This window comes from Trichomycterus rosablanca, chromosome 9, assembly GCF_030014385.1.
Source record: "Trichomycterus rosablanca isolate fTriRos1 chromosome 9, fTriRos1.hap1, whole genome shotgun sequence".
Classification (NCBI taxonomy): Eukaryota; Metazoa; Chordata; class Actinopteri; order Siluriformes; family Trichomycteridae; genus Trichomycterus; species Trichomycterus rosablanca.
In genome coordinates this window covers 20,340,524-20,366,344 of record NC_085996.1, presented here as the reverse complement: position 1 = coordinate 20,366,344, position 25,821 = coordinate 20,340,524, and the positions used below count along the sequence as shown (strand labels likewise).

General features: G+C 37.2%; 2 protein-coding genes and 1 non-coding gene across 3 annotated transcripts in view; 1 reads left to right on the top strand and 2 right to left on the bottom strand.

Annotated features, from left to right (window-relative positions):
* pla2g7 (phospholipase A2, group VII (platelet-activating factor acetylhydrolase, plasma)) overlaps positions 1–6,492 on the bottom strand; it is a 33,887-nt gene extending 27,395 nt beyond the window's left edge. The window contains exons 1-4 of the mRNA XM_063002050.1: positions 6,369–6,492; positions 5,933–6,084; positions 273–423; positions 20–113 (exon numbers count right to left, since the gene is read on the bottom strand). Coding sequence (XP_062858120.1) covers positions 20–113; positions 273–423; positions 5,933–6,084; positions 6,369–6,432 — 461 coding nt within the window. The 5' untranslated portion in view covers positions 6,433–6,492. The remainder of the gene's footprint in view (positions 1–19; positions 114–272; positions 424–5,932; positions 6,085–6,368) is intronic.
* Positions 1,800–1,882, top strand: trnal-cag (transfer RNA leucine (anticodon CAG)). The gene has a single exon. It is a non-coding gene; the product is annotated as a tRNA-Leu (tRNA).
* A 10,737-nt stretch (positions 6,493–17,229) lies between the features above and the next one.
* Positions 17,230–23,569, bottom strand: adgrf3b (adhesion G protein-coupled receptor F3b). Its single transcript, XM_063002480.1, has 16 exons — positions 23,510–23,569; positions 23,399–23,411; positions 22,747–22,878; positions 22,494–22,649; positions 22,350–22,402; positions 22,262–22,266; positions 21,624–21,742; positions 21,332–21,547; positions 20,647–20,865; positions 20,330–20,473; positions 20,039–20,226; positions 19,775–19,948; positions 17,726–19,048; positions 17,593–17,634; positions 17,446–17,481; positions 17,230–17,277 (listed from the first exon to the last, which is right to left on the bottom strand). Exons 1-16 carry the CDS (start codon positions 23,567–23,569, stop codon positions 17,230–17,232), a joined length of 2,928 nt encoding a protein of 975 aa, XP_062858550.1.
* Between the last annotated feature and the right edge of the window lie 2,252 nt (positions 23,570–25,821).

Here is a 25,821-nt window from a genome sequence, read left to right as displayed (position 1 = left end):
TATTTTAAATGAAATGTACCTGAAGGCTCCAAGTCCATGGGAGAAAACAATTAAAGGGTATTTTCCATCTGCTTTAAAAGGTGCGTTCCATGCTGCTGGTATTTTGTAAGACCCTTTTTCCAAAAAAGTAAACAAACATGCATAATTACATAAGTATGTGTAAAGCAAATAAAAATGTATTCTTTATATCACTCAGCCTATTTATAGTATTAAAGCACATGCCAGCTAAATAAATACTAAAGGTCATAATCATTAGTGTATAGTGAGTTTACCAAAGAGGTAGTTAAAGATTTTTTCGCTGATTGCTCGGCTCATTTTCATGAAATCAGCAAGCCCATTAAAGTATTCTCTGCATGGAATCCAGTCTGGTTTCTCTGAACTCTCGAATGATTGGCATGGATAATACAGTCTGAAGAGAGTTCCCTGAAAGAAAAGTGGCATTGGTATTTACATACTTACAGACTTTTATGTATCTGGGATTTAAACTCAGCATAGCATTACTGCCATAACTAATGTTAACAATTCTGAAACATGCACAATTCAACATATACACTGATCAGCCATAACATTAAAACCACCTCCTTGTTTCTACACTCACTGTCCATTTTATCAGCTCCACTTACCATATAGAAGCACTTTGTAGCTCTAGAATTACTGACTGTAGTCCATCTGTTTCTCTGCATACTTTGTTAGCTTCATGCTGTTCTCCAATGGTCAGGACTGTCCCAGGACCACTACAGAGTAGGTATTATTTGAGTGTATTATTTGAGGTAATTCTCAGCACTGCAGTGACACTGATATGGTGGTGGTGTGTTACTGTGTGTTCTGCTGGTATGAGTGGATAAGACACATTAATGCTGTCTGCTATACTCAGAATAGTCCACCAACCAAAAATATCCAGCCAACAGTGCCCTGTGGGCAGCGTGCTGTGACCACTGATGAAGGTGTAGAAGATGACCAACTCAAACAGCAGCAATAGATGAGCGATCGTCTCTGACTTTACATCTACAAGGTGGACCAACTAGGTAGGAGTGTCTAATAGAGTGGACAGTAAGTGGACACGGTATTTTAAAAACTCCAGCAGTGCTGCTGTGTCTGATCCACTCATACCAGCACAACACACACTAACACACCACCACCATGTCAGTGTCACTGCAGTGCTGAGAAAGATCCACCACCTAAATAATACCTGCTCTGTGGTGGTCCTGTGGGGGTCCTGACCATTGAAGAACAGGGTGAAAGCAGGCTAAAAAAAGTATGTAGAAAAACAGATGGACTACAGTCAGTTATTGTAGAACTACAAAGTCCTCCTATATGGTAAGAGAAGCTGAAAAAATGGACAGTGAGTGTAGAAACAAGGAGGTGGTTTTAACGTTATGGCTGATCAGTGTATTGTATAATTTCTTTGGAGTAAACTATTTTAAATATAAATAAGCTTAGATATAAGCTTAGAAATAAGATACATGTTGTATAAAGCTATTTACTTCTCTAACCTTACAAGACGTAAGCTGTCTAGCCCACCACTGCGAAAAAATCTAGCTAACAAATTTGAATCTCAGTGGTGCTATCAACCTGGCAGGGTGTCTAACAGATGCAACTGCCTGTGTCTAAAAGAGGGAAGTTTTATTGTTGCAGAAATGAAATCTCTTCTAACGGGTCAAGGCATCTTTATTATAAAAGGATGATTTATGGAGGACATAGTATGACTGCTTGTTGCGATACGCATTTCTATAAGAATCCATCGCTGGCAGGTAAAAAGAAACAACTGGGGGTGGTTCAACCCTACAGTACACACAGCAGTCAGGATGGCCGAGCGGTCTAAGGCGCTGCGTTCAGGTCGCAGTCTCCTCTGGAGGCGTGGGTTAGAATCCCACTTCTGACAGAGCTTGTTTTCACAAATTTGGCCCATGGGGATCAATAAAGGAATCTTATTAGAAGAATAACAAATAATGGCAAACCATTAATATCAGTCTGTTATTATTTCAATGATGTATTTATTCATTTTCCCCCTTTTCTCTCATCAATCTAGTCAAATCTAATTTCTGCTGATGCTGCAGCCCCCTATCCCACAGATCGAGGAGAGCTACAGACTGTCACACACACCCTCTGACAGGTGTACAGCCACACAGCCACCGACTGCTTGTTTTCACATGCTTGATGCATGGTCTAATGGGGAGCAGTATCACATATGGAGAGTCAAGCAGCCAACCACGATCAACCTTGTTCAGGCACTTGTTCAGCCATCAAATGCTGTAATCGCTGCAGCAATGAAAAACCCCTGCTTGACCATTTTCCTCCCCTACAGACACAGCCAGTTGTCTGTCCGGTCGATTAACACAGCTGAGATTAAAATTCTAGATAAAATAAAAAAGGATTAAAATTTTAAGATTTGTGTGATTTATTGTTTTTGTATTGTGGTTCATTTTGTCTTGTGTGTACATTTTTGTAATGTAAATACAGTATTAAGAATTGAGAATAAGAGCTTTGATAAAGATTAGATTAGATTAGATTCAACTTTATTGTCATTACACATGTACAAGTACAAGGCAACGAAATGCAGTTTAGCATCTAACCAGAAGTGCAATAAGCAGAAAGTGCAGGATAAACAGTATTTATGATGTACATTATGTACAGTGGGTAAATAGCAGTGGTATGAACAAGATCTATTAACTATACTATAAACAAGATACAGTGTATCACAAAAGTGAGTACACCCCTCACATTTCTGCAGATATTTAAGTATATCTTTTCATGGGACAACACTGACAAAATGACACTTTGACACAATGAAAAGTAGTCTGTGTGCAGCTTATATAACAGTGTAAATTTATTCTTCCCTCAAAATAACTCAATATACAGCCATTAATGTCTAAACCACCGGCAACAAAAGTGAGTACACCCCTAAGAGACTACACCCCTAAATGTCCAAATTGAGCACTGCTTGTCATTTTCCCTCCAAAATGTCATGTGATTTGTTAGTGTTACTAGGTCTCAGGTGTGCATAGGGAGCAGGTGTGTTCAATTTAGTAGTACAGCTCTCACACTCTCTCATACTGGTCACTGAAAGTTCCAACATGGCACCTCATGGCAAAGAACTCTCTGAAGATCTTAAAAGACGAATTGTTGCGCTACATGAAGATGGCCAAGGCTACAAGAAGATTGCCAACACCCTGAAACTGAGCTGCAGCACAGTGGCCAAGATCATCCAGCGTTTTAAAAGAGCAGGGTCCACTCAGAACAGACCTTGCGTTGGTCGTCCAAAGAAGCTGAGTGCACGTGCTCAGCGTCACATCATACTGCTGTCTTTGAAAGATAGGCGCAGGAGTGCTGTCAGCATTGCTGCAGAGATTGAAAAGGTGGGGGGTCAGCCTGTCAGTGCTCGGACCATACGCCGCACACTACATCAAATTGGTCTGCATGGCTGTCACCCCAGAAGGAAGCCTTTTCTGAAGTCTCTACACAAGAAAGCCCGCAAACAGTTTGCTGAAGACATGTCAACAAAGGACATGGATTACTGGAACCATGTCCTATGGTCTGATGAGACCAAGATTAATTTGTTTGGTTCAGATGGTCTCAAGCATGTGTGGCGGCAATCAGGTGAGGAGTACAAAGATAAGTGTGTCATGCCTACAGTCAAGCATGGTGGTGGGAATGCCATGGTCTGGGGCTGCATGAGTGCAGCAGGTGTTGGGGAGTTACATTTCATTGAGGGACACATGAACTCCAATATGTACTGTGAAATACTGAAGCAGAGCATGATCCCCTCCCTCCGGAAACTGGGTCGCAGGGCAGTGTTCCAGCATGATAATGACCCCAAACACACCTCTAAGACGACCACTGCTTTATTGAAGTGGCTGAGGGTAAAGGTGATGGACTGGCCAAGCATGTCTCCAGACCTAAACCCAATAGAACATCTTTGGGGCATCCTCAAGCGGAAGGTGGAGGAGCGCAAAGTCTCGAATATCCGCCAGCTCCGTGATGTCGTCATGGAGGAGTGGAAAAGCATTCCAGTGGCAACCTGTGAAGCTCTGGTAAACTCCATGCCCAGGACAGTTAAGGCAGTTTTGGGAAATAATGGTGGCCACACAAAATATGGACACTTCAGGAACTTTCACTAAGGGGTGTACTCACTTTTGTTGCCGGTGGTTTAGACATTAATGGCTGTATATTGAGTTATTTTGAGGGAAGAATAAATTTACACTGTTATATAAGCTGCACACAGACTACTTTTCATTGTGTTAAAGTGTCATTTTGTCAGTGTTGTCCCATGAAAAGATATACTTAAATATCTGCAGAAATGTGAGGGGTGTACTCACTTTTGTGATACACTGTATGTAGCTAAAAAAAACAATATACATATTAAGGTGCAGATTAAGATTAAAGTGCTATGCAGGTTAAAGTGATTAAGGTGCTATGGACACGATCAAGGAATGTATATGTGAAAACATGGTAAACAGATGTATACAGTATATATGGGATTTATGTACATATGAGGTGTGTACCAATGAAATACTAAGCGGAAAAAGGATAAAAAGGTTGGGTTTTTGGCACCTGCTCAAACAGCAAAAATGTAGCTCATCAGGTTTGAAAAGAGATACATGTATGATACCAAGAGCACCATACCCACAGTGAAACATGGAGGTCAAAGCATCATGACATAGAACTGCTTTTCTGTAAATAATACTGGGAGATTTTAGTCATCAAACAATGTGCCCTGGTGTCTAAAGAAGAAGTTAACTGGTCTTGCTTGGCCTAGTCAATCTCCTGATTTAAATTCTATTTTGAATCTTTCAGAGATTATTAAAACTGCAAATATATAAAGAGGACCTGCTTTCAGGGAATTTAAGAAGAATGGGCCAAGTTTGAACTAAAATGATAAACTAAGTAATATTTTTTTGTTGTATATGTCTTACAGTCATGTGAAACAGTTAGGACACCCCATGAGGACCTTTGTCTTTTTGAACATATTTAAACAGTACTGAGAGATGGAGCTTATATAACTAAACAAATACAACTGAAAAAAATACTCAAGCTGTAAAATGTAATGAACAAAAGTGGAAATTTATTGTGAGAAAAAAGTTAGGACACCCCCCACATTTATTACTACTTAAAATGTCTAAAATTAGAACCTGGTGCACCACATCAGCTGCAATAGGACATTGGAGTTTTATTTCAACCTCAGACATTAGTTTGGTTTTCTCTTGATTGTTGAAGTGAGTGGTATCACCATGGTGAGATCTAAAGAGCTCTCTGAGGCCTTCAGAAAGAAGAGTCTGGGAAGGGATTTAAAAAGATCTCAAAACAATTAGAAATCAGCCATTCCACTGTCCGGACCTTAATCCTATTGAGATGCTGTGGGGTGATTTGAAACGGGTTGTGCATGCAAGAAACCCCTCAAACCTCACACAGCTGAAGAAATTCTGCATGGAGGAGTGTGAAAAACTCTCTCCCAGTCGATGTCAGAGACTGTTAGATGGTTATAGGAAACGTCTAATTAAGATTATTTCAACCAAAGGGGGAAATACCAGCTATTAGGGCATAGGGTGTCTTAACTTTTTCCTCACAATGAATTTCCATTTTTGTTTATTCCATTTTACAACTTGAGTTTACATCATATATTGTGTCATTTTGTTGGGCCAAGCAAAGCTTATAGTAATCAAAACCTTCATTATATACATTGTAATTTTAAAACTTTTTATATTCTATGTACTTATGACAGTAAAATAAGCCACATATAAAAAAGTCCCAAAAACATACCGTGATATACCGTGAAACCGTCAGAATCTTAAAAAATACAGTGATACAAGTTTTTGCTCATACCGCCCAGCCCTAATCCACCTGTCATCTCTCAGGTAAATTTCAAATTCAATTTTTTTCACCTTTATTTAATGTTGCATGAATTTAACAAACATTATTGACTTTTTTCACGTACCTGTACTGTGTGTCCCAGCATTAAATCCGTGCATCCCACCTGATGAGGTCCTTTTCCTGGAGGAATTCCCAATCTGTCAATGTGTCCACTTGAATTTCCCATTTCAGATGTAGTCAAGGGGTCCAACTTGGTTCTCAGACTTAATCGACGTGCTGTTATGAATCCGCAGAAAAACAGTCATGAGTCTCACGAGTTATCTGGGCGAGCTGTGATAGCTTTTGATATTAGTTAAAAAGAAGCTGTCATTATGTGTTAGTCAACACGCGCTAATATGATTAATTTACACGTAATATCACAGTGACAGCATGTTCAGTAAACAGTGGTGATTTACAGTACAAAGGTGAAGTCAGTATAGTAATACGGTATAGCTGGGTAAAGTAGTTCACGTGAAGCGTTAACTTCAGATAGTATGACAGCTTTCAGACTAGAATATTACCTGAAACAGAAAAACGCCGCTTGTATAGCCTACTTATTAAAGCAGTTGGTGCAAATGTAAACATAAAGTGTTACAGTGGAATACAGTCAGTACGAAACGCAACCCGTCACACAGTCAGCTCTATTATTCAGCAAGCTACGTTATTCTTCCTGCTCCAGAGCGATAACATCCGGGAACTTAATAGATCCTCGCCCTTGTTGTGGGGATGGGTGTGACTTCATAGCCGCGGTTTTACACCAACACTATCCCAGTGGCATTCAGCGCATGCGCAGTAGAACTGCGTTTGTCCCATGTACTGTAGAATTCGTTTGTGCTAAGATAAGACAAAATAGCCTTTTATTATCCCACAGGGGGACATTTGTAACGTTACAGCAGCTTTCAAAAATATACAGATACAAAAGTGTTTACACATACACTATATTGCCAAAAGTATTCACTCACCCAACCAAATCATTGAATTCAGGTGTTCCAATCCAGTGGCGGTGATGCCCAAGGTGACCCGTTCAATGGGTAAATTAAAGCTTAAATAATTAACATCTTAAGTCATCTGTCAGTTTGCCCTCACAAATAACTTTGAACATGGAGAGAGACCAGCTTCACCATTAATCATAAAATTAAGTAAAGCCTTCACACTAACAATTTAATTCAGTCTTCATCAGACAGCATTTTATTTTAGGTGCAGCAGATCCAGAATAAAGATTGGCATCTGGGCTGACGTGCAATGAATAAAGAAGTACAATTAAACAGTTGGGGAGATACAATAAGTGCAATCACAATTCACAATTTAAAAATGTCATTACTTACTTGTAATTTACTTGTAACTTATATGATTTCCCCCCTTTTGTAGATACTTGCTTGATGTTTAAATTTGGTCTGGGTGGCCCTAATTCTTAAGTTGCTAATTTATCCTGATTACTACTACGACTGAATGGCATTTCCCTTAATGACACGATGGAGTTGCCCTGAACTGAGGTAATGGTAATCATGGTGATGAGATCGCGACACCAGTTTACGTGTGACGCAAACACGTAAGTGCGAGCCCTCCCCAAACCCATTCAGATTGTATTGTAGCGCCTGCAGTTCGAAAAAAAGAGCCTTAACATGAGAGTCTACGAGAGTAATCCGGGGCAATCAGACTGAAATCGCCCAAAAGGGGCGGTACTGTACGGAACACAATTCAACGCTGATTGGACTACGATATTCGGAGGCAAGACAGACTGTCCAGAACAGTCACAGCTGTGATTGAACATTTTTTCCTTTCGCCCTTTGGTGGTGCGTCGCCGGATCGCCCTAAGGAACCTGTTCCAATCACTTCCATGGCCACAGGTGTATAAAACCAAGCACCTAGGCATGCAGACTGCTTCTACAAACATTTGTGAAAGAATGGGTCGCTCTCAGGAGCTCAGTGAATTTCAGCGTGGTACCGATAGGATAGGATGCCACCTGTGCAACAAGTCCAGTCGTGAAATTTCCTCGCTACTAAATATTCCACAGTCAACTGTCAGTGGTATTATAACAAAGTGGAAGCGATTGGGAACGACAGCAACTCAGCCACGAAGTGGTAGACCACGTAAAATAACAGAACATGGTCAGCGGATAGCGTGCAGAGGTCGGCAACTTTCTGCAGAGTCAATCGCTACAGTCCTCCAAACTTCATGTGGCCTTCAGATTAGCTCAAGAACAGTGTGTAGAGAGCTTCATGGAATGGGTTTCCATGGCCGAGCAGCTGCATCCAAGCCTTACATCACTAAGCGCAGTGCAAAGCGTCGGATGCAGTTGTGTAAAGCACGCCGCTACTGAACTCCAGAGCAGTGGAGACGTGTTCTCTAAAGTAACGAATCACACTTCTCTGTCTGGCAATCCGATGGACGAGTCTGGGTTTGGCGGTTGCCAGGAGAACGGTACTTGTCTGACTGCATTGTGCCAAGTGTACAGTTTGGTGGAGGGGGGATTATGGTGTGGGGTTGTTTTTCAGGATTTGGGTTCGGCCCCTTAGTTCCAGTGAAAGGAACTCTTAATGCTTCAGCATATCAAGAGATTTTGGACCATTTCATGCTCCCAACTTTGTGGGAACAGTTTGGGGATGGCCCCTTCCTGTTCAAACATGACTGCGCACCAGTACACAAAGCAATTAAACCTTATGGATTAAGAATGGGATGTCACTCAAGTTCATATGCGTGCAAAGGCAGACGAGCAAATACTTTTGGCAATGTAGTGTATATTAAAAATAGAAATGTAAGGGCATATAAAAACATACATAAAAATTGCACAACAGACATTGCACAGATTTTAAAAAGGTATTGCACATGTATGTATTGCACAAAGAACAACAGGTATTGAACAGATTTTTAGGTATTGCATATGGTTCAGGTTTATATTAAATGAGTGCAGATATAAAACCATATAAATTACCGTGATGGTGATGATTGTGAGAGTTTGACAGCAGAAGGAAGAAAGGAACTAGTGTGTTCACTATTGTTATTCGTTAGTCTCATTATTATTATTATTATTATTATTATTATTATTATTATTATTATACCATTTTGTCTGGCTTTCTACGTCTGCAATTTCCCAGATATCGTCGCCGTTCCAATTCACCCCAACATACTTTACCACTACTGAGCTGCAATCACACTCGCATTTTCTTTAGGAAATGCACCTCTGGGGCGGCACGGTGGCTCGGTGGGTAGCACTGTCGCCTCACAGCAAGAAGGTCCTGGGTTCGATCCTCAGGCGGGGCGGTCTGGGTCCTTTCTGTGCGGATTTTGCATGTTGTCTGGGTTAGGTTAATTGGAGACACTGAATTGCCCATAGGTGAATGGGTGTGTGTGTGTGTGTGTGTGTGTCTGCCCTGCGATGGACTGGTGCCCCGTCCAGGGTGTTACTGTGTGCCTTGTGCCCATTGAAAAGCTGAGGCTCCAGCACCCCTCCCCGACCCTAATTGGATAAGCAGTTAAGAAAGTGAGTGAAATGCACCTCTCTAGCTGTGGCTATTAGCATGATTGCTGTAATATCACCATTGTTATTCATTAGTGTGATTGCAGTAGTATTGTTATCCCATAGGGTTATTATTATTCAGCCCGTTTTTTGTCCCCTTGACATCATTCCAAATCTAAAACATCAGTCCCACTGATGACACCATGGCTTGTATACAGCTTTTGGGTATGTGTTTGAATACTCGTTTACCCGCCACGCTAGTTTTATTACCTCTTTTATCCCATTCACCAGAGGCGATTTAACCTGCCTGTGGGCCCAGGGGCTATGGCTGGTTGTGGGCCCCCACGTATAGTTTTCATAAAATCAGTACACAACGCAAGACAACAGAGTTCAGTGGCATAACTATGAGCGCATGGGCCATAGTGCAAAAAATAATTTTGGGCTATATATATATATATATAGGTCTAGTAACGTTAAGCAGGTTATACAATTCACTGTGTATTGTGATTACATGTATTTTGATATTTCGTTGTCGTTATATTTATATTTTACTTAACAAAAATATTGTCATGTTTTTTCTTTCGCTATTGCGGCACTTTACCGTTAGCATTAACCACTTGCTACTAGAGGGTCGGCTCACCTAGCCACTGTCCGGTGGGGATGCTACGGGTCTTTTGCTGTGCGGTGGTGGAGGTGTGGGAATAAAGACACACGACAGGGTAGAGTCACTTTAACTGTTTAGTCAGGACTTCAGTGAGCGTTACAGCACTTTAGACCGACTAGTTCCAGAACCCGAACTTCAATGCTGGGACCATAAGGCGAGTCTCATATACAAAACTAACTGCAGAACGTCCGAACACACATGTATAAACCTGGTGCTACATTCTGATTGGCTGAGCTGAATGTAACTCACATACTAGCTCTAACGTTCACGTTGCTTAACTAAAACCACCAATCAGAATTACAGCAGCTTGATAGAGATTATCTGGCCAATCAACAGTCAGAAATATGAATAGCGTGTAAATGATTTACAAAATCATTGGTTTGTAAGCTTCCCCTTTCTTATTAACCAAAATAACTAACAAAATAAAGAAAAAATAAAACAGCCAATCCGGGGCCCTCAATTATTCGGGGCCCCTGGGCTGAAGCCCAGGTAAGCCCATGCATTAAATCGCCCCTGCCATTCACTCCCACTTTTAAAAGTTTTTAAAAGGCACGTCGATCCACTGTACTTTATTTGCCTATTTGCCAGCCAGATAGATCATTTAAAATGATAAAGGAAAGTTAATTTGTTTAGTAGCTCAGTGGTGCCTGACTCCACCTATGGCAAAGACACCTTTTTGGTTTGCTAGACATTGTGCTTTAGTTTTAGTGTGCTACAATGTACATACTTATATTACACAATACAGTACGGTTAATCTACACTTATTTTTTTACATTTATTTTTATTTTTTTTGCTGTACAATCGATAAAGTATAAGGTATTGTAAGCTGCCCTACATTTAATTGCATATGTTTTTTTTAATAGTGTGCCATCTACAGGCCATTCTTGGTATTACTGGTTGAACATTCCAGCATATATACAGTACATACTTTTTGGCAGCGCCCTTGGTGTACCCCAGCGTTTCTCAAAGTGTGGGGCGCGCCCCCCCTGGGGGGCGCAGAGGCGTGACAGGGGGGGCGCGTCCGACTGAAATATAGTGCGGAACCAATGTTCTAACATCGGCATTTGTTTTTTACGGTGGACCATAAACAAACCGTGTTTTCAGGTGTGTCAGTATTCATTCTAACAGAGAGTCTAGATCAGGAGCGCTCGATCACACACAGTACACGCTGGTACAGCGCTGCTCATACACACAGCACAGCGGGACTGACATGACATGTGGCCACTGTTTATTTGTTGTTACCATGACTACGCCTCAGCCCACCTAAAGCAGCGCTAATCTACAGGGTGGCTCATACGTTTCCATACATAGGAAAAATATATATATTTTTATAAATAACATTTTTATTTATATAATATGCTCTACATGGCTGCCATCGCTTTGAAAACATTTTAATTCGTTGCTCTTTATTCAAACGCATTTTTTAGGGTATCTGAAATATAAAAACTAAATTTAGAAAAAAAAAGCATATGTTTGGAAACTTATGGCCCACCCTGTATTTCAGATACCCTAAAAATGAGTTTAAATAAAGAGCAACGAATTGAAATGTGTTTTCAAAACAATGGCAGTCATGTAGAGCATATTATATAAATGAAAATGTTTTATTTTCTTTTATAAAAAACAATGTTTATTTTTCCTATGTATGGAAACTTATGGCCCACCCTGTTCAACGTTTTCTGATGGAGAAATTTTAACCTTTATTTATATGAAGTCAAGGGTCTCTGCTGGACAATTTGGAACTTCCACATATTTGACTGCCACATATTTGACAGCTTTTTCGCATCAACCTACTTTCCACATGAAAATAATGAAGTCTAAATATGGGTCCATCCTTACTGATGATCACCTGAAAAACTGCTTGAGCATCAGCGGCTCCTGAGCAAATCATCAGAATAAGGTCAGTGTGATTCAGTCACTTGCTCTCTAAAGCTGAATATCAATACAGGAACTGAAGCGCATTTAAAAAGCTTCAAAGCTTTTTTTTGAAAAATAATGAGTCCAACCTTAAAAAGTAGATCATGATGACCTGTAGACTGAAACAGTAGATCTCAAGCCATGAAAGTGTGTAAACCCCTGGTCTAGATTTACAGAACAGAGAGGTATTTGACAGGGATAAAAAGAAAAACAGCCACTAATACAGTGATAAGACTTAAACTCTCACAAATTAGTTTTTTAGGCACATATTCAACTTTGTTATCTTTTTTTGTAAAGTGTTTGCAAATTTTATTAAATTTTTTAATTTTTGAAATAGCAGACTGATTGAAGTTATTTCAACACAGTTAAAATCGGCCTATTTTGTCAGTTTTTTTTTTTGTTTGTTTTTTTTTGGAGGGGGGGAATGACAGATTTTCATCTTCCAAAGGGGAACGTGACAGAAAAAGTTTGAGAACCACTGGTGTACCCCCTTAGTTACTTTGACACGCACAGGGTTTTTTTTTTTTTTCACTCATCCTTAGTTTCATTCACTTTTGTCCCTACTCGACAGCCATCAAAATAAATGTACACCTTCAGTGCAGGTCATCAGCTCTAATACACAGTTATACTTACCCACACTCCTCCATTTCTTTTTGTCCATCTCTCCTTCCTCCCATTCAATCATATTTATATTATTTATGCCCAAGCTGTAGAGTTTCATTAACCCGACAGCCCTCCTCTGTTTCTCCTTTTTATCCCTCCTTCCTCCCTTTCACTCATTCATTACAAACACACTGACATGTACAGTACATTCAATCACCTGTCTGAGCATACCAAATACATACTTGCACACACATAATCACCCATCTGAGCAAAAGTATTAGCAAACCCACCAAATAACCTGTACACATCTGCCCCACACGCATATGTGCATACACCCCTACAACCACCTAGAACAGCGTTTCCCAACCTTTTTTGCACCACGGACTGGTTTCATATAAGATGGAAATTTCACCGACCAGCAGGGGCGGGAGCATTTAATAATATTGCTCGCACACAATGTAAAATGAGCTTTTTTCACAGCAATGAGACGCTGCTCCCACCTAGGGGTGACAATAAGACAATAACACCTGAAATAGAAGCAGTAAAAACTGCTTTTTTGGCAATATCTAATTATTAATTCTTGCCCGGTAATAAATAAATAAATAAATAAATAAATAACCGGTACCGGCCCGCGGCCTGGTGGTTGGGGACCACTGACCTAGAACACCATAGCTACCACTCACCAGCACCCTAGTCACCCGAGCCTAAACACTTTAACAAACACCTAGCAACAGCTAAGTAAGCCCAGTGCACCTGACAACCACCTAGCTACACCTTAGCAACAGCTTAATACATTGACATTCAACCTGTTCACATAACAACCACATAGAAACACCCTAGCAACCACCCCCTGTAACCTTAGTTAGAAACACCCCTTAGCAAGCTCAGTACACCTTGGCAACTGCTTAGCAAAACCTTAGCAAACACCAAGCAACACTTAGCAATTAAACCGCTACCATAGCAACTGCCTAACAACACCTTAGCAACCACTTGTCATTATCTTAACAACATGTTACTGTACCTGTCCAACAACAACCTGTTACCATACCAACCATCTGGCTAAACCTTAACAACCAATGAGTACACCTTGGCAACCACTTAGCAACACATTATCATTTACCGAACATGCAGTAGGCAATCACAATATTGTTATCCATTAGTCTTATTATTATTAATATTAGTAGTAGTGTGATTGCAGTAGGCAATCATACTATTGTTTTCAGTTAGTCTACTTTGTATTTTTCTTCTTCTTGTTATTATTATTACTATTAGTGTGATTGCAAATGGGTTCTATTTCTACTCTTGCAGCTGTGTGGGAAGCTTTGTTACACAAACATTGTCTATAGTTACAAAATGCATTTCCTTATGCAGTAGGCAATGTATTAGTATCTGTTTTACAGCTATTAAACTGGTTTATCTGGTCACAATATAAAAAAAATCATTGTAAACAGGGTTTTATGAATATGGTATGCCTTTGGCCAAGATTTAAACATTTTTATGTTCTAGGGGTCATACAACCTGATATGTAACATCTAAATGTATGAAGTGTGTACATTTTTAAAGCAATCTAAAATAAAAGTCTTATGTTAGTACCTGGGCTTTTAATGTAATGTAATTAGGGTTAAATATACTACTTCATCCTAAAGACTATGTTCAAAAAGTAGTTTTCTGTAATGTTGTCTGCTAATATAAGAACTGTATTAAATTCTAGAACGCTATATTATTTCCAGTCACTTCTTAATTGTTTTTGAGTGTTTATGCAGGGTAATCCGAAGTTTCTAAAATGTTGGTTTACACACTAAGAAATTACTGAGCAACAAGCTGCATTTAATTGGAGATTTTCAATACTTCAAAGAAGTAAGGATTTATAGTTCTAAACTTTTCTGCAGAGCTATATTTACAGTTCATTTGTTAAATGAAAATCAAATCAACAAAAAACAATGAATGATTTGGTATCCATTTGTTGTTACCTGTGATATTGACTAAATATGAGTAAAACCTAACATGGTAAACTACTGATTGTAATAAGATCAGTATTATCAGTATCAGTATAGATTTTTCTTCTTATTATTCTTCTTCTTTAAATCTAGACCAGATCAGCTGATCTGATCAATATTATCAGATCAGTATTATCAGTATATAGTCTTATAGTTTGTACTGTATATTTTTGTGTCTATTGTTTAATTTTTCTTGTGCGTTGTCTGCGGCTTGTACATTGCTTGTATACTGTATTTATACTAGAGAGATATCATCAGCCAGAACCAAATTCCTTGTTTGTATCCACATACTTGGCCAATAAATCTGATTCTGAACATACTTTTTCCTGGTCTTTTTATTTTTCATTTTTTTGCTCGGGTTATGTAAACTCAACTGATTTACACATGCACAATGTTTTCCTAAGCAATGTTTTCTTTAATGATTTATCAGTGACAATTACTCACTTTAAAAATTCTAACAGAAACTCTCTCAAACAATATAATTTTGAATACATACTTTATTAAACATTAATTACATTTTTATACATACATTTCCCCCTGTAACTGGTATAGCAAAGTGTTAGGACATTTAAGTGAAATAAGTGACTTTCTCATTAATCTCCAGCAATCTAGATTACAAAATCATAAACAAAATGTTTCTAGAGCTGCTGAAGAATCTTAGCATCAGGTTAAGAAGCTTAGATTTAGTGACCTATCAGTCTCTCCACTGCTATACACCCACTAATACCTGGTTTGATAAACTTGTTTTAAATCAAGTGTTTACTTATAACAAAAAAAACTCTACATGAATTTGACATTACAGGCAAATTACCAGGGGTTTATATGATTTAGAAATAATATCTATCATTTTCATTTTAAATAAAAGCAACATGGAAATGATCTGTTATATGGAAGAGTATGAGTTGTTTTTGATTAGAAAAACAAACAAACAAACAAAAACTTTGTACATTATATTGACAATTAAATGAGAGCAGTCAAACTGCTTTCTGATAAAGAAATAGAGAAGCTACAGCTAAATGTATACCATCTTTCATATATATATATATATATATATATATATATATATATATATTTATATATATATATTTATATGTATATTTCATTCACTTTAAAAAGCACACAATTTCAGCTTCTCGACAAAGACATAATCTATAGCTCAGCGTTAAGAAAACTCCATCAAATGACTTGACCTTATGCAAAGTGCTGCATTTTGCAGCATGAATGCTAGTGGTGTCTGTTTGCCAAATGAGCATTAATTACATTCTATGATCTGTTTTTATACTTTGCAGCATCTTGCAGTCCGTTGTCTTTGTTCCTTATCGTGTTACTGTGGCGTCAAGTGCAAATCGTCATCTGTCAGTCTGTTTCCACTTGTTTTGTTCTCTACAATATAAGATTAAGAGTTTTTGGTTACTTGACGGTTGCATGTGACTTGTGCCTAGTCCAAACTACCATGATGACATTTTGTTTTTGCTTTAGCCACTACAGGCCAATTCTTATAAGTTTTTGTTCACCATGAATCATGTTAGGCATGTACACTGGGTATCAGGCTCATGATTTTTTATAGCATTTCTTTTAACATTGTTTGTTTTAATAATGTAGTTGTGTGTAGTAGGCCTGATCCTAAATTATTTTATACAGTAGACCCTTGAGTTACGAACGGTTACGAACCTTTTTTTTCAACTTATCGTACAAACAAATTTCCGATAACAAACCGAAATTTGCGAAACACGTGACGTCACAAACAAGTTGACTCCGACCGTCTCTCTCTCTCTCTCTCTATATATATATATATATACAGTAAGCGGAGAGCGGACGGTGTTTTTTCAGTGTTTTCTTTATATTTTGTAAAATTCAATATTAAAATGGCCTCAAAGAATGTGCAGCGATAGCATAGTGGTGAGACAATGAATCTATTACAATTTGTTGTTGTATAATTACTCCTGCCAGTAGCTGTCACTGTGTATCAGACAGAGGGGACAGTGAGTGAGAGAGAAGAAGGAAGTAAAGTATTCTTTCTTTCGTGCAATTACACCTACAAAATACAACACTACTGAAATAAAAAAGGAAATAATAGAGAAATATGAGAGTTATTGTTGTTTCTGGTAGATACATTTTATAAAAAAGAAGAAAATGTATTATGGTGTATGGTACAGCACACGTACTGTACTGAAATGTGATGTGTGTTGTTTTGTGTACAGTACAGTACTACTGTGTATTGTTGTTTATTACAGTAATGACTATTCTATAATTTAAGATTTAAGGGAAAATATAAATGTATTTATAACAAAAAATTTTTAAGACATTAGAAAGGTTAGGTAAGAGGGTTTTGGGGGGTCTGGCACGGATTAATTCTATGTACATTATTTCTTATGGGAAAAATAGGTTTAACTAACGAACATTTTGACTTAAGAACAGCCCTTCGGAACCAATTAAATTCAAGTCAAGAGTCTAATGTACTGTCTACATCTTTGCTTTACATATAGCTTGTATAAACTATGTAGTGCAACATGCCAGTATGTACAAGTCATTCAGGACTCAACCTGTCTGCTTGGTTTGTTACCCACAGAGCAAACTCTTATTTAGTTTTTATGCTATTTTAAGTATATTTAATACCAGATTATTATCTTTGTTAGATATATACTACAACACAACAAATATTGATGAAAAAGGCAATAGCTATAACAAAAGAAAATGGAATTCACCTAAGCATAAATCCAGTAATTGTATTTTTTACTTACCATTTTTACTTTGCATTAGATGTCAGTGTCGTCTTGCTTTCACTTTTTGCCTTCTAAAGAGACAAAGTAAAATATTTTAAATAGTTGTAACCATGTCTTGCTAAAGTATGTTTTCATAAAAGTACTTTGTTGTTGTGTGCACAAATGACTAAATATATAGGATAACATCAGCATTGTCAAAAGTACATTTATTTATTTTTAATACGTCCAAGATCACCTACCGAAGGATTAACAAGTCTCACAATTTCATCTCGTACCTAAGGAAAAAGAAGATTGACAGTTAGTGCTGTTGTTGAAAAGACACTATACAGCATGAATATAATGAATTATACAATGAATTTTGCACTAAAAGAAAAAAAAAAACATACTCGTTTTTCTCCAAAGCACCCTGTCAGCAAAATGAAGAATCCCTAGAATACAAATACAATACAAATATAGCTACACCATAGAAAACAAAAATACTAATATTTATGTAAAGTAATACTGTGCTTTAAGGTTTACCTGTAAGGAGTTAAAAATGGTGAAGGAGTAATGGATTAAGATTTTGATAGCCATGTTATCGTCCATCAGGAAGATAAAGAGACCCAAAATCCACGTGCCACCAAAGACTGGGGTTAGGAAAACAATGACTTTGAGGATACTCTTAGCTGCCTCTTTGTCATACTTTTTGCTATTATCAGTTTCAGAGGGTTTCAGGAGAGTTGAAATGACCACCACAATTGAGATGATATTAATAAACACAATGATAAAGATCGGGATGAGGAAAGCATAGATGGACCCTTTCATTGGTGATACGTATGTCAGCCAGCAGGTAGCTCGGCTGTGGTATTTCACATCAGTGGTCTTGAGGTAGGAGCAGTAGGTTGCTACCACTATTATTGTTGGACAAATGTACCCAATAATGATGGCGACAACAATGAAGATCTTTTTACTCAGTGTAGAGAAGACAAAAATGAGCTGTCGGACCAACATGATGCTCAAGCAAAGCATCCAGAAGAACATGGCCAGGAAGAAGAAATGCTTTGCGAACACCAGCACCAGGCACAAAGTGTCATTGAGGATGTTGGGGAAGGACGAGGCAACAAAACTGCAGTCGGCCAGCAGAAGACACACGGCAATGTTAACCAGGGAGATGTGACGGCAGAATGAGAGGTTGGACTTGACGACAGTCTTCCAGACCAGAAACTCGATGAGGATGAAGACTATCAGAGAGCAGATGGAGACTCCCAGCCCAATGTAAGTAATCTGGTCAATGAAAGGCAGGTGAACTGGAGTCTTGGAAAGCAACTGTGAGAAAGAGGTCAGGTGATCACACTCACAATAGCTCATGTTGTCAGAACTCTTTACTAGGACACAGCCATCAGTTGACCACCGTTTTTCAGTGACATTCCAGAATATACAGGTCGGTTCAGTGTTGCCTTCGAGTGTGTCATTTGGCATCAGTGGATAAGCCATTCTGATGTTTACAGGGTTGGTGTCATTCTCAACCACAGCGGTGACAACTATGGATGGAAATGTTGCGTGTTCATAAACTCCTTTCGGAAGCCTTGTTGCCATGTTCTGTATTCCCATTGTTTTTACCATCGATGAAGTTGAGTTCAGCTCCATCTCCACATTAAAAACAGTCTTATTGCAGACTGAAGTTTTACGGCAGACTTGAAGTTGGATGTTTGAGGAATTGTGGCCATCACTGTTATTTAGCTGAATGTTTTTAACCAGGTCCTCCACAGACGTCAGATATGATGTAGCCATGTTTATGTCACGCTTTGGATCTCCTGACTTCCAGGTTATGTTCAACACGTTGCTTGCAGACTCGATGAAATTCTGAAAGTATTTAAACACTAAGTAACTATCTGAGTTTAAAGATTAAAAAAAGGTATTTTTTATAAACATGAGATCAGAAACTGTGCTAAAACTACGCATGTTATTTAATTTTTATAATACAGTTGTTCACTGAGACGCATAAGATTTAATATTTAAAAATATATAATATTTTTAAGTATTATTTTTAATATATCTCTGTAATTTACTATGACAATTTATTGAGAGCTAAATAAATAAAAAATAGAGTGTATTAGTTTTCATTTAATTTTCATCAATCAGTTTATCCTGGTCAGAGTTGTAGTGGTGCCAGATTTGCCAGGAAACACTGGGGAATACCCTGAACCAATCCATTGCAGGGCTTTAGCCTACAATAAAAATCTTCAATAAAAATAGCGATGTTTTAATTGTACTTGTTCTGTTACCTCTAGCTTAGGTTATTTCAAGCACAATATTTTTTATATATTTGATAATATATTTAATCAACCCAAATATTGCCAAAGGCAAGCAATCTTTAATAAACAACTATGTTAGGGCAACACAATTTAGTGTGTCAGGTCTACTGCAGCAAATGTAGTGTTATAAAACACTGCAGTATTACCAGAATCTGAAGCCTTTACATAATAATTGGCCAACTGTTGAGTGATGATCAATTTTTTGCCTGTGTTAAAGGGATAAATCTACAAATTTCCTGGGTATCTACTAACCCCCGCATTAGAAAATACTTACTGGCAGTAGTGATTCATACAGCACGACTTTGCCAGATGCACGGCTCATTGATAGGAGAACATTAACTGTGGCTGTTACATCACCATAGGTGTTCTGAGATGCAGTGTTATTCTTCAGAGACTCAAAAATGCTACATGCACCTTCTTGTGTGGCCCCAACTCCTTTCTCAAAATCCTGAAAAAAAAAAAATCAAATAAAAGATCAACTCCTAGATGCTACATCATCCATCCTTAGACTATAACACTATGTTAGTAGTTTTCTTACTGATGATGAAGACAACAAAACATTCAGCATTGCTTTAGTGCAAAGAATATCTGGTTCTAGCCATGTTGATCCATTGCAAACTCGTTCCATTGTTCCTATTCTCCCTGTTATATCACAGGGAACTACTGCTTTTTCCCCAGCCTTGGTTTTGGGCCATGTGCCATTTACATCACAGAAAAGGTCACCAGCTACAAATAAATTAAACACTTATCACCAGGTTGCTGAAGTAAACAATGCATGGTAAACACTATATACACTTGAAACAGTGTCAGTTGTAACTTTGGTACTCACGGTGTATTATTGGTATACTTATATTGGCAGCTTTGACCTGGTTCAGACTGTTTCCAATTTTACAAAGAGCCGGGATTGACACTGCTGCTTCTGTTAGACAGTTGATCGTAGTAGTGAAGGTGTAGTTGACTACAGTGCTGTTCACTGAAAAACAATGACAGTAATATAAATGCCTTATAAATAGGTGAACTCAGCAAATGAAATGAATATTTTCTAAATTAAAAACTTTGTAAATCCTGATCCGAAAAACAATAATTAAGTTAATTTACAATATATGTTAAAAGTTATTCTCAATATATAAACAATGTTTTAAATACCTGCAACAGTTGTTGGTTGGTCATTTATTGTAACGATGTACGTCTCTGTGCTTGGATAGATGGCACATGTTAAAACAATGGAAGCAGATGGATTCACAGAACAATCTATAGTTGGTGGCTGACTTGTCAGATTAACGATTTCTGGCAAGAGAGCAACAATTACGTCCGCAGAAGCTGAATGGGACACGGTTCCATTGGTAAGTAGGCAGGTATATGTTCCTAAAATGATCAAGAGACAAAAATAGATTATTATACAGTGAACATCTGCATAGCTGCATGTTCGCATTAAATAAACTGACTTTACATATTTATTATAAATACAAAATCATGAAAAACTAGAACTAGAAACCAATCATGAAAACTAGAAAAAAACATGTGTACGTGTCCTTTTTTATATTTTCTTTTGTGTGTATGTGTTGAACAGAACTGTTTTGGGCATAAATGAGGTCACATTATTGTATGTGCAAATAAAAAACTGCTTTGTTTTAGCAGTTTGCATACACAAGGACAAAGAAGAGAGGTGGACATTGGGACCAAATTTAAGAAATCATTAGTTCATTGGTAACAGCTATGGTACATAAACCATCCAGACAGAATTATAATTACATTCTATTTTAAATGTACTATTGGTTAATTCATGCCATGTGACAGATAAAGTAACATAATTCAGTCATATTAAATTTACCTGACCAAATCCCTGTTATGTTCAGAAGGCTGACTGCTGATGTATTCGAACAGGGTTGCTGTTCAACTTCAGTCCCAAGTCCGATTGTTCGTGGATACTGGCCAGGGTAGGCAATCAGCCACGTGCAGGTCTCCTGTACCTCCACCATGCTGCAGTTCAACATGTACTGTGAATTGTAGCAGACTTTCCCAGGAGGCACTTCGATTTTCACCATTCCTGTGATTGTATAATGCATATTTAGTACAGTTCTGCTGTCGGAGTTCACAATGTATTTATGTACTCAAATATTTACCTGTTGACGTGGCATTAATTTCTGTAATTTGTAAAAAAGCAGTCTTCAGCCTGTCAAGAATGCCTTGAACTTTGTTGGTCATAAATGTGGCATTGAGAGTCACTGAAAAGGTCTGACCACTGTTGTTGGTCAAAAAAAAAAAGAAAGAAAAAAAAAGTTAGTGCAATGAACAAGCAAATTATTTGTAAATGTTAGCATGATATGAAGTAAAAAATTAGAAAAATAGTAAAAAATAAAAATATTACTAGGTTGTCTGCAGTGCGGTGATCCCAACGTATCCATTCAGTGTTGAGAACTCAGTTGTAAGCTGTAAAGAAAGAACATTAAACATTTTACTTTCTTTTCATTTTTACAGTACATTTGCATTCACTAGATTTCCAGGAACATACAAAACATACAAAACATACTTAAAACTGCTCCAGGGAACTTTTGTTGTTAAAAAATATTATCAAAATCAGCAGAGAAAACTACTAAACCACTTAAAACATTGTTTTTGTGTTGAAAGTCTCACTGAAAAGCCTTAAATAATGATGTGCCTCATCTATTAAATAGTTTGAAAAGTGTGAGAGAAGTAAAGTAACACAAGTAAACATTACAAAACAGTGCTCTGCAAGTTGCATGCAATTATGCATTTTTACGTGGCCTACCAATTCACAAAAGTCACATAATGCAGCTTACTACTACAAATCTATCTTCATAATGGACAAAGCAGAGCGTCAAACATACCTTGGTCTGAACGTTGACGATCGATGACATCATGATGATTCCATTGATGGTGACTGTTTAGAAGAGAGACAAGTTTAGTTTTTAAACCAACCCATATGGCCTTATTATTTTAATTTCTGTATAACTCATGAACATTTAGCTTACCATTTGCTTTAGGAACACACATTGGTGTGAAATCAGAAACATTTGCCACACACTTCTGGACATTGCAGCAGGTGCTTACAGTATCACACACCAGGTCACTCCAGATGTTTTCATTCTCACACCAACACGTTACCTCGTCGCCAACGATTTCACAGGCTATATTAAAATGAAATGTATTTATTAGTATAGTATATTAGTATAATTGAGAGCTCCTTAAAATTTGCAAATATTTCACATGATATGATATACCAACCGCCTATTAGCTCAGCATCCACAATGGTTGCAGTGCCTGTGGCGAGGCTTATGAATTCAGACACAAATCCAGATATGTCCATGGTTGCATTTCCTTCAATCATCACTTCCCCAATATACGTGTCCATAGCCCCTATGAAAATATCATCAAAAATTAAACACAAGGTCTCCAAATAATAGTCCGCTCCACAATAATGATTAAAAAGGATTTAAAAATCCACATTTTGATAAATTAGTTTAATAAATGACTCCTATCTTTAAAATGAAGTACATTTATTCAGAGAGGAAAAAGGCTCCTCATTAAGAAATAATCATTTTTAGCAAGACCACTTATGACACAATTATTGACATCTGCTTATTTAATATTTGTACAATCTCCCTTTGCCAATAAACATTTTGCATCTCCTGATTTTCCTGGGTCTAGGCCCTCTCTTGTTTACTCTCCTGTTTAGCCCATCCCACAGGTTTTCTTTGGGGTTTAGATCAGGAGACAGAGATGGCATATCTATAACTTATTTAATATACCAATCAGCATTAAAAAAATGAGGTTATCAAATGTTTTCGATACCCATATATAAAATACATGTTATGTTTTAATATGGCCTATTGATGATGTATTAAAAAGCCATAAATTAGTTGTAAACCATACTTACCAACATGTGCCACCTGCAAGATAAGAAAAAAATACATAATAAGCTCTCATGTAAAAACATGAAACACATATGTACAGCTAAAGTGTGAACTTAGTGATAATCTCGCTTTACCTGGCACAGTAAGAAGAGCACGCCACAGACCAGCATGCTTTTTTGTTGTGCTGTCTTCATTCTGTAAGAAATAACAGTTATTTTAAGTTATTTGCTACCAATGCAGCTGTTTGCCTGATGAGAAGAAAAGGGGGTTTTATGTATAAATTATCCAAATATGTGAAAAAATGATTTGACCCAAGATGCTCAGGACCCTGGGACTGTGAAGGACAGACCCCCAGTCTACTGTAACACAGTGCTGATTTCATTAAAACCTTTTTCTTTTTTAAATTATTTCTCAAGTGCTGCCATAGTCTTGAACAAAAACAATTGTCAATGATAATTCATTTAATAGGAAAAAATTTAAAACACAAAAAACTACAATTTGTTCTGATATTGAAAATGGATAAACTAAAGATAAAAGATAAAAAAACAGCCTTTGTTAAATACAGTAGATGCATTGATTATATTGACTCTATTTTAAATAAAATACTATTTATAACATACTGTGTTGTTACTGTCCAGGTAAAGCAACTGATATCTCCTGAGTGTAGGTCTATTGACCACTAGAGAGCGCTTCACACTGGTTAACAACTCAGTGGTTGTATAAACTACTAGACGTCAGAGCAAATGTAACAGAACATCCTAAACAAATGTTCTACGTCCCCTAGTGGTCATTAATAGTACAAATTAGTTGTATAAAACAAAAGGTAGCCTACCAAGTTTTACAAGAATTATAACATGGTATGTTCTTATGATTACATACACAAATGATGCACGTTATTATCAACACTAACAAAAATAAATATGATATTAGCTTGAGATTCCCAGTCACTTATAAAAACTGATACCAGGTGGTAAGTCTGTTGATAGTGTGGCACAAAACCCATATTTAACAAATAAATCAGGAAGGTTATACTGTATTCAAACATGTACACACATCCCCATATATCCAAATATAAGCTTGCTTACTATGTTTCTCTCACACACAATAGTACTGAATAAAATATGAAATCTAAGCATAACAGTAAAAATCAACAGGTCATGAAGGCTTGTAGTGTGAAGACAAATGTATTTTATAAAAAGATGAAGTACATGACCTGCTGTTGTTCAGTGTTACTTCTAGTTGCCACCGTGCCATCCATAAAGTTAAGTCTTCGAGATTGGATTCAGAGTTAATCCAAAGTGTGATTTAGCATTATAGAGAAGCCTATAAGCCCAAGGCACTTTTAAAGTTTTTTTTTTTAATTATAATTAGTATTTACAACCAACCATCAGATTACTAGTCAGTAAATTGTACATATTGTAAAAATGTTTTAAAAATAAATTATACCTCTAATATTATTCAACAAACGCAATGAACAAAACTCTGACCCAAAATGTGCCTATAGAACGTTTCAACAATTTTACATGTATCATCAAGAGACTTTTACCTACCTAAGAGAAGCAGCAGATACAGCCAAATGAAAGCAAGACAGAGCAATAATAAGAATAAGAAGAAACAATGTTCAAGCTATGGCTATTTCCACATGTCCACAGCCTGGATCAGAAACTCAAAGATAATGACCAACACAACTGGGAGTTACTTTGCCTAAGATGCAAAGGGGAGGGATCGCCATGGTCATCAGTGACAGAGAATGGAAAGGGTTAAGGGAATAATGAATAATTACTGATCTATACACTAAAATATGTGGCAGAAATCATTCTTTATGTTAATATGTTTGTTAGTATATGGTCTTTTGGTAAATAGCAGTTGTTTGATCATTTCTTGTGACACTAACAAAATGTGTTAAAGATAGATTTATTTATAATATTTTTTTTTTTAAACCAAACCAGACATTTCTATTCATTGACATAAAGAACCTTTTTTGACACCTTTATTTTTTAAGAAAGCACACAATTTAAAGTCTTAAGATTTACACTGGTCTATCAGAGCGAATGTGAGCAGCGGACTTGTTGCATTGTTACTAAGGTTTGAAGTCTTAGATATAAGTAGTTTAGATCAGGGTTTGCTACAGACATTGCTTTTGTGTAATTTTATTTTCATGCTTACTAATTCAGTCAAGTGTATTTAATATACAGTATTTGGCAACCCATTCTTTAAATTTTATTTGACAAGAGTTTATAGCTGCTACTTTTAAACTATTACACCAGTTGTAATCTGGTTTAAAGATCATATTAGTTAAATGTGCTGTCACAAATATCCCATCTAAGAGCAAAAGTAATTGGAATGCACTATAATAGTGAAAATAATGATATTTAATCACTGCTTTTGAAAGGCAACAATTTAACATTTGAAATGTTTCAGCATTAATATAGCTACAATATAATAT